Source organism: Ursus maritimus, unplaced genomic scaffold (genome assembly GCF_017311325.1).
Source record: "Ursus maritimus isolate PB19 unplaced genomic scaffold, ASM1731132v1 scaffold_33, whole genome shotgun sequence".
Classification (NCBI taxonomy): Eukaryota; Metazoa; Chordata; class Mammalia; order Carnivora; family Ursidae; genus Ursus; species Ursus maritimus.
This window is the reverse complement of record NW_024425897.1, coordinates 24,647,178-24,656,646: the sequence shown is the minus strand read 5'-3', so window position 1 is coordinate 24,656,646 and position 9,469 is coordinate 24,647,178. Positions and strand designations below refer to the sequence as shown.

At 54.9% G+C, this 9,469-nt stretch overlaps 1 protein-coding gene across 1 annotated transcript in view; it reads right to left on the bottom strand.

Moving 5' to 3' along the window:
• The window catches only part of RFLNA (refilin A), a 14,971-nt gene extending 14,040 nt beyond the window's left edge, over positions 1–931 (bottom strand). The window contains exon 1 of the mRNA XM_040620025.1: positions 611–931. Coding sequence (XP_040475959.1) covers positions 611–817 — 207 coding nt within the window. The 5' untranslated portion in view covers positions 818–931. The remainder of the gene's footprint in view (positions 1–610) is intronic.
• Between the last annotated feature and the right edge of the window lie 8,538 nt (positions 932–9,469).

Here is a 9,469-nt window from a genome sequence, read left to right as displayed (position 1 = left end):
ATAAAGGGGGGGGGGGGGGGGTTGGGGAGAAAACTCTTGAGTCTCCTGCGCTGGGGCTCCAGCCTCCCCCAGGCACGCCTCAGCTCCACGTCAACATCCCTCAACATCCAGAGAAGGAAGGGTTACTGTCTGGGTTTGGTTTTTTTAAAAAATTGTTAAAAAAAAAAGGGGGGGGGCTTTCACGCTGGCAGCGCCGGGAACAGTAAACAGGGACCCGGGTCAGGAGAGAAGGGACCCGGCTAGGGATGTCTGCAACATGCTTCGTCCTGGGGTTCCAGCCCACCCAATCGGGAGAGAACTTTGGGAATTCCGGATGTGTTCCTCACCCCCTAGCCCTTCAGGGCTGACAACAAGACAATCACTCAGTAGAGAGGCCCACCGCCAGGGAGAGGTCTCCAGGTCCCGGGGTCAGGCCAGACCTCCACCTCCGTGCCCCGGCCCCGCCCCGGGGAGCACCGCTGTCACCGGGCCCCCTTCTGAGCCCCGCAGCTGGGGGTGCGGGAGGAAGCCCGTGCCGGCTTCCGAGGCACCGCATCTGGGGGCGCGGCAAGAGCCACCCCTCGCCCCTGGCTGGCCCCGACCCGCGCTCTGCGCGAAGGCGCGCGCTTACCGCTCCGGCCTCTCCGGGTCCGGGGTGCTCCGAGGAGGCGCCGGCGCCCCCCGCGCGGGCGTCGAGGATGCCGGGCGCCAGCGAGTAGAAGGGCGGGCTGGGGCTGGGGCTGGGGGGCAGCCCGGAGTCGGGGCTGTCCAGCAAGCCCTCCCGGCTCTTCTCCTTGAGGCTCTCCTCCATGCCCTGCAGATGCAGGTGGCCCACCATGTCTGGGGGGCGCGGGGCGCGGGCCCCCGGCTCCTCGGGGGACTCCTCCACCGCGCTCCGGGGGCCTGGCCGGGCGGCGGGCCGAGGGTTGCGCGCCTGGGACTCGCGGGCAGAGCCGAGCGGCGGCGCGTCGGGCCCAGCGCTACCCACCCCCCCCCCCGCGCCCCGGCTCCCCGCCGCCGCCGCTCCGCCGCTCGGTGCGCGCCGCCGCCGCCTGCGCCCCCGCCCGCCCCGCCGCGCGCCCGCCCGGCCTCGCCTCCGCGCTCCGCCGCCGGCCCTCTCCGCACCTTCCCGGCCCGCGCCTCCTTTTCTAGGCGCCTCCTCCTCCTCCTCCTCCTCCTCCTCCCCTCCCCCGGCCCACCCCGCCCGGCCTGCGCGGTGGGCACCCGCCCCGGTCCGGCCTCCGCCCGCCCTCCCGCCGCCGCGCCCAGGGACCGCACCGCCACCCGCCCGGCCGAGCAGGCTTTCTGTGCGCCCCCTTCCCCCGGCACACACACAAATGCTTGGGGGTTCCCGAGTCACCCCGAGTGCCGGCGGTAGTAATGTTTGATGTGGCCACCCGAGGTTTTCTCCATCTCGCTGAAGTCAGAATGCAAGAATCTTTAAAAATCTCGATTTTAGAAGACCTGTGACTTACGAAGCAGGGGAAACATGAGGTCTGAGTGCTCCCGGGGCTTCAAGACCTGCTCTTGAGCTGCTCTTTTTCCAGAGTGCCCACCCTTAGTTTAGGTCATAAATGGCCCACTGCCTGCCCTGGGCACCTGTGTCTCCGTGAGCTGATTATCTGTTACTCAAGGCCACCTGGGCCTTCAGGTGGAGAACACTGGGTAGAAATGGGGCTGGGGGCAAGTAGGAGAGCTGAGAAACCCTTCCTGGAATCGTGTGTGCATCTGTCCCTTTCCAGATTTCCTCCTAGAGGTCCTTTCTCATTAACAAGGGTCTCCCACCCCCGTCTTTTCTTTCCTCCCAAGGGATAAGGACACCTGCTTTCTTTTCTTCAGATGACGGAGAAGCAGCTCTCTGCATTGGCAGCTCCCATCCAGCCACCCACTCACACAGACACCCCCACACCGCTCCCAGGCATCCAGCCTTGCATCCTGAAAGCAGAGCCCCAAATTGCTTTGAAAAAGGGTAGGAATGGGAGAGAGGCTAGAGGGAGCAGAGGGGAGATGGTGTAGACAGATGTCTCAGCTCTTCGTCTTCCTTAAAGCATGTTCATTGGGTCAAGACTGATCAGAGCCCTACCGCGCCCTGAGCCCTGGGGAGGATAGCCTGGCCCTGGGGCACCCTGTTTGGGGAGGGGGTGGTGAACACACCAGGGAGCAAAGGGGGTGAGTTTAGTGGAGGAAATTCATAAGGCATTGCAAGAAAGTAGAATGGGAGGGACGGTTTATGGCTCTGGTGTTCAGGGAAGGTGGCTCCGAGGTGACATTTTTAAGACGAGACCCCGAGCAGCAAGCAGTGAGCTGGAGACAGAATTTACTTGCAGGTGGGGGAGACAGCAAGGACAACGGTGCCGCCTCCCACAACCCCCCCTCCCAATAGCAGCTACAGAACATGAGGTGCATTCCAGAAGGGCCAGGCCTGGTAGCTTCCTAAGAGTGCTGTGAAACCCTGAGGGACCTGGTATCAGGTGAATTTACAACCCATTTCCATATAAACCAGGAAAAACATGGGGAGTCTGCTGCCCATACAGACTTAACCGAGGTTTGAATATCTGGAACATTCTAGAGAGACAAACAAACAAGCAGAACTGACTCCATTTGCTTCAAATTTTAGTAGGCAGCACAGGCCTTCCATGGGCCACTTGACCAGAAGTGGGTGTGAGGGGGACTGCTGTCATCTCATAGGGCAAACGTGGGAGGCTGTGCTTTCCAGAACACAAACACATTAAGATTCACCTTCTCCCCAAATGCCCACAGGAGAGGGCTTGCTTCAATCGCTGGCATGACTTGGCCGCCCTAGAGAGAAGACGACTTTGACAAACATGGATTATTCTGATCACAGGGAAGTGAATACTGACATGCACAGCCCGGTGGGGAGTTAGGGTGAAGGCCCGTGGACTGGGTTACACGACTGAGGGTCATCCTGACTTTATTTAAAATTTTGAGATTTTGCTCACCTTGAATTTTCTGTGTCAATTTTGACCATCAACATGAACTTCAAAAGTAAACTCTTATTTGTGATTTCCACATTTGGGACATTTCCGTAAATTCTGTGTTGTTGGTGAGGCCCTCGCTGCCCTCGCCCTGACCCTGGCCCCTTGTGCCATTCACACTTACCAGGAGTAAATTTGATGACGATGCCCACTTAGGTTCTGGAAGTTTCCCTGCACCCACACACAGCTTCCCCTGAAACGGACTCCACTGTATGGAATAATGTTGGAGATGTGTATACACCCAGGGGCAGGAAAAACTTGCCCACACTCCAAATGTCAAACAGCCAGTTAGTGGCCCACACAACTGACCCCAGTGACCATGACCTCTGACCTCATCAGATCCACTGCTGCAGGCTGGGGGCTGCCCATCCACTGAAAGCCTGTACTATAGAAGCTTCTATTTCTCACAGTGCCAGCTGGTCTGCAAATGTCAAAGAGGGGACGAAAGGCCAAAATTTCCATAAGTTAGTTCGAGCCAGGGGCCAGTGGGTGGGTGGGTGGCTCTCTTGGCCAGTCTGGAGAGGAAAAGGAGCTTGAACCTTTTCTCTGTGATGGGAAGCCAGAGGAACAAGAAGGTGGGGTCTTTCAAGATCCAAGCACTTGCTGGGGGGCGGGGGCGGTTTGCTAAGGGCCCAAGCAGGGGCAGGAGGAGGCGAGATCAGGTTTGCAGAGACGGGTGTGCAGTGCTAAGGGATTCGGACTTTATCTGCCAGGAAATTGGGAATCTGCAGAGGCTTTTGAAGCCGGTTTTAGGAATGATCTGATCCAAACTGCTTCCAAATTTAGCTCAAAGGCAGGACAGGAGAGAGAGAGAGAGAGATTGGATACTTAATAGAAAAAAGTAGATATTTAATAGAAAAGAGGTATTGGGATACACTACAAGGAGTCCGAAGTGTGTGTTCCGTGCTAGAGAAAAGGGCAGGCCCCATACTGCGCACCTCTGGAATGGGGCACGTTCATCTGGGAGCTTGTGAAGTCACCTGCTTTTAAGCACACGTGGTCGGGGGATCGCCAGCTCTGGGGACTAACCCAGCATCCCAGCCTTAGGGGGACTTCCCCAGGCTGCCTTGTGAGAGGGAAGCTCGATGCTCTGAGAAATGCCAGAGGATTAAGGGGAAGGGCACGCAGGAATAAAGGCTTTTTCATTGAGAGCCCTTAGCCACTTGTTCCAAGCTTTGGAGAACATTCCTAAGAGTAGGGCCGTGCATTCATGGACAGCTTACAGAGGCCTCTGCACACGTATTGTCTTGCACTTGAACCCTGCAAACTACCCTGACACCCAAGATGGATGTGGATTCCTTCTATTTTAAAATAAAGCAGATCAAGCCAGGGAGGCTCAGAGAGGTTAAGCAACTTGCCAGAGGTCACACAGCTGCTAAACAGAAAGCCAGACTGGAGGCCATGAGGATGGATTTGGGGGAAGGTGGTCAGTGGGTCCCAATGGATCACGAAATAGTGAGGCAGAAGGACTGCGGTTCTAATGCCCGATGATGAGGCAGGTCTGTGACCTGCAGAGACCGTTCTGAAGCAAACAAGTCTAACTAGGGGATCATGCCAAAGACCCCAAAGGCCCCGGCTGGCTTGAAAGCAAAGATCCTATTCAGGTGACACAGTGATTGTTCACAGATCTTTTCCCCGCTCTTGCCAAGTGTCCTGGAAGTGCCTTGAGGGCAGAGCGGAGCACTGTCTCCTGGTGGGCCGTCCACACTGCATGGAGCAAGTCTAAGGAATTAAGAGCTGGGACTCGACCCACCTGGGTGGGTCCTAGTCACCCACACGGCAGTCCCTGGGGAGGGGCTGGTTGGTCGATTTCATCAGACTGGAAAGACTGGCAGAATACGGAGAGTTGCGTCACCTTCAGAGATGACAAGAGGGAAGCTCAGAGAGGGTAACTGTTTCACCTAAACTCACACAGCAGGGCCTGGTCTTAACTAACACTTCCCAGCTGTGTGATTTGGGCAATTTGCAGTGCCCCCTCTGTGCCTCAGTGTCCGCTCCATAAAGCGGAGTTTAAATAAAGAGATTGAATGAGGACTGAATATACTGGGATTAAATATAACTGGCGTAGGCTTCTAGGCATGTCGGGCTCGGGCTGTGCCCTCGGCACGCCGCCAGTGAAAATTCTCCAGGCTTTGTGGCCAGGCCTTGCTCTCAATCACGGCATCTCCTCGTCTGAGTAAAGTGACCAAAGCTATCAACAGATGAAGTATACACACATATACACACAAACGTGCTTACACAACACGTGCTTACACATGTGCAAACACACACACGCATACACACGTGCATATGCATATGTATTTTTTCTTTCCTTAGGAGAAGAGAAGGGGGTAAAATGTGAGCAAAATATGTATCTTCTCTATGGGGAGTCCATAGATTTTGTCCACAGTAATCACACATTAGTTAGCATTTGAAAGGAGCCTCTGGAAGACTCGGAGAGGCGAGCAAACAGTTGCTTTTTCATCAGAAGCTCTTGACAGCTCCTAGTTGAACTGTTCCTAAGGGCATGTGCTCCAGTGAGACACGTTTTACGTTCAAGGCCTGATGCTGCACAACGGCGACTTTGGGGCCCTGTGTCCTCCGCAGGGCCTGGGTCTGGGGCCTGGTCAGTGGATGCCCCTCCCCACTGGCCGAACAGGAGAATCAGATTGTCCCCAGCAGCTTGCTCTGTCCCCCGTGTGAGCCACAGCCGTCCCTGCCCCGGGACACAGCTTCCGTAATGACTCACGTCTTCATTTTTAGCGCGCGTCCTCCCCGAGCCCGTGGCTCTGTCTCTGCTGGGCAGCTGCCTGTCTGGGGGTCGGGGCCTGTGCCCACGGCGGGCAGGGCCCTGTATCTGTCCCTGAGACCAGCTCGTGTCCGCCTGCCCACCTAAGGGACGGAAGCAGGGATGGAACGGATCCAAGGCGTATCTGTAAACGGGAGCGTGTCCTTCTGCGGACATCTGAGTGTGTGTGTGTGTCTGGAACAAACTCGGGGTTCCCCGTGCTTTGAGCGAAATAATGAAAACTCTGCTGCCAACTTCCCAGCTTGGAATTCCTGCTGCTCGTCCCCCTTCCCGTTCCAGAAGAGGGCTGCCTGCATCCTGTCACCGCTGCACACAGGGGAGGCCACAGCTGAAACGGCTTTCGTGGCTGCTCGCTCGCTGGTTCACACCTTTGGCGTTTAAGGAGTTTTAGCTGAAAAGGCCTTTTCTTGCCAGCTTCTCCCAAGCTTGAGTAAACAAAAAACCTATTTATGTCCTCAGAGCACTTAATTAAGGCAGGGCAGGGATAAAACCAGTGACTGAGTATAGTAAAAATGCAGTTCTAAACGTCAGGAGAGGGCCGCCGGCCCAGGCCCGTTCCATGGAACTGGGGAAGCCAGGTCCCCCCTAATTTTGGTTTTATAAAGTTGAAAGAATTATACAACGAACACCCAAGCTCCCTTCACCTCCACACGTCATTGGTTGACATGTTGGCACATCTGGCCTCTTTTGGTCTCTCTCCCATGTGCACATGCGTCTGCGTGATCCCTATGTGTTGTCTGTTTTTCTGAACCCTTGAAAAGTTAGTGGCAGACATCGTGACCCTTAACCCCAAATACTTAAGTGGCATCTTTAAGAGCAGAGATGATCTCCTACATAAACACAATAGTGTGACCACACCAAAGGAATTTAACACTGGGGCAAAGATATTGTATGACCTGTATTTTATATCAGCCCCCCCCCCAATTATCCCAATAAGGCCCCTGGAAAGCTGCTTTTTCAACCCAGGGCCATGGGGAGACAATTCTACACGGGGCTCTTGTGTCTCTGCACATCTTTCAAGGAGAGCCCCAGCTGTCCTTTGTCTGGACTGTCATTTCAAGGATGTTTGTATGGTGTATGGAAAACAGCTTCAAAAGGTCAAGAGAGTGTCTCCCTCCAAAGCAAAAGGCGTGCTCACGGTCCAGTATAAGAAAGATAGTATCTCCCGCTGGGGAACAGATCAGACAGGCTTGTGCCCCTTATAAAACATTTGGGTTCCCTTGGCTCAGGCTTCCTCTGCTACATGCAGGTATCACTTGGCCTTCTTAGAGCGACCTGGTTGGAACCAGGGCCTGAGAAATGACACAAGAAGATGTTGTTATGCTGTGAGTAGTAACATCCTTAGTCTCTGACCCAGGACTCCCGTGTCTCCTGCCAGATCTAGGCGCTGGCGGCTGCTCACTACTCAGCTAGTCAGGAAAGAGAAACCGCAGGTTCTTGATGGCCGTTGATTGCCATTTTCAGACAAAGGTGTGAGTCACTTCACACGACAAATCATTTCTCTTTTATCTCCTTTAATCTAGAATAGTCCTGGGCTTTCCCCTGTCTCTCCAGATAGTGATAGCTTTAAAGAGTTCAGGCCAGTGATTGGGTAGAAAGTCCCACGATCCAGGGCACCTGGGTGGCTCAGTCGGTGAAGCGTCTGCCTTCGACTCAGGTCATGATCTCGGGGTCCTGGGATCGAGCCCCACATGGGGAGGGTCCCTCCTCAGCAGGGAGCCTTCTCCTCCCTCTCCCTCTGTCCCGTCCCTGCTTGTGCTCCCTCTCTCTCTCAAATAAATAAATTCTTTAAAAAAAGTCCCACGATCCACATTTGTCTGATGGCTTCCTTGAGATTAGACTTCGGATAAACACTTATGCAAGAATTTTGCAGGGCTGATGTTGAGGCACCCACAGCAGGAGGGATATCACATCAGCTTGTCTCAGGATTGACCCTGCTAACATCTTGTCACCTGGTTGAGGTGCCGTCTCCACGTGACTTCGTTGTAAAGTTATCTTGCCCTTTGTAATTTATCAGGAATCTGTGGGGAGATGCTGAGAGACCGCGGGGTAGCCTGTTCCCTGACAAGCCTTAACCTCTGCAAACCATCCACGAAGGGCACTGTGCTGGGCGACAGCTCTGATCCTATGATGACGGTGATGGGAGCTAACACAGCTCCCAGCCGGCGGCCCTTGACAGAAAGAGTTTGCCGAATCCACGAGTCACCTCCCGCAAATCACCTTTGACACGTTCATCGCTCTGCACCACTTTCATTACACTTTATCAAATGTTTAGGGGTTCAAATCTTCAGGACTTGACCCAGCAGACTAAAATCTGAGGAAGCCACCCTCCTGCACGCCCCTTGCTCGGCCAACCTACACAAGGCAACATGTTCTGGGGTCTTCCAAATATGACGCACCACCCAAACGGGCTCCCAATTATCTCCTCTGACTAGTAACTGTGACGCCACATCAGTTGGTGAGCCTGACTACCCGAATCCGTAATGCCAGAATATCACTGCTTGATTGAGAAGGTTTGGGAGATGAAAAACTGTTACAGCGAAAAACAAGTTCTCCCAAAAGCGCTGTGGCTTTACAAGAGGCACCATGGCAGATGCTCGGTTACTCCAACAGTCGTCTTGAGCTCCATCTGAATAAAGAGGCAGACAGGGCATCTGTGCGCATTAAAAATAAGCCAAGACTAAGTCTAGCTTGGTCAGAGCCAAGGCAAGACCGGAGTGGCTGTGAGGCGTGCAGAGGCGGGAGCGGGCCATTCCCCAGCTCCTGCCAAAGCCACAGCTCAGAGAGACCAAGGGACGGAGCATGGCAACTGCAGCCCACGGTCCCCTTGCCCGCGCCCCCGGGGTGAGCACAGCGCAGAGTGGGGCAAACAAATACATTTCTATTCCTTCCTCAAGGAAGACACAAGTCTGGGCAGATACTCTGGTTGTGTGGTTTTCAACAGAAAGTGAAGACAAAAGGCATCGAGTGGGAAGCAAAGGAAAGGCTCTGGCTCCTGGCGTGATGCCTGGGGGCTTCAGGGAGGGAGGGGCTGCGCACCAGACTCCAGGGAGGGCATGGCTCAGGGGAGGCGAGGGCTCAGCAATGCTGGCTGTGCAAGGGAAAGGGAGAGAGGCTTCCTGATCTCCCTTCGAGCTGCAGTTATTAATTGAGCACCTACTGTATGCCTGGCATTGGAGATACAACCACGGACAAGTCAAACTTGGCCCCCATTCTTATGGCGTTTCCACTCTGGGGTGGGGTAGAGGAATTAAATAAGATAATTTCAGAGAGTTAAAATACTATGCAAATAAAGTGGGATGATGGGATGGAGAGTAACCAGGACTACTTTAGACAGGGGCGGCTGCTGGGAGTGTCAAGGAAGCTGGTGACAAGGGGCTAGCTCTGCGGAGAGCCTGGCAGAGGACACTGAAGGTGCAAAGGCCCTGCAGCTGCCACAAGCTCAAGGTGTGCTTCATAAGGGGAAGCCCATAAAGACAGGCACGGAGAACAGAATGGGGGGCATAGAGAAAGGAGGACGGGATGAGGGCTATGAAAGTGGGTGAGGCCGGTCGTGAAGGACTGGAGAACAGGGACAGGACAGAAGGACCGCTGAGCCGTGCACACGTGGAGGAGGACAGGGAGACGGGCGTACGTGCAGAGCAGTCCATGTTGCCTTTGCTCCTGAGGGATTCCGACTTGTCTCTACGTGCCGGACCCGGCATCT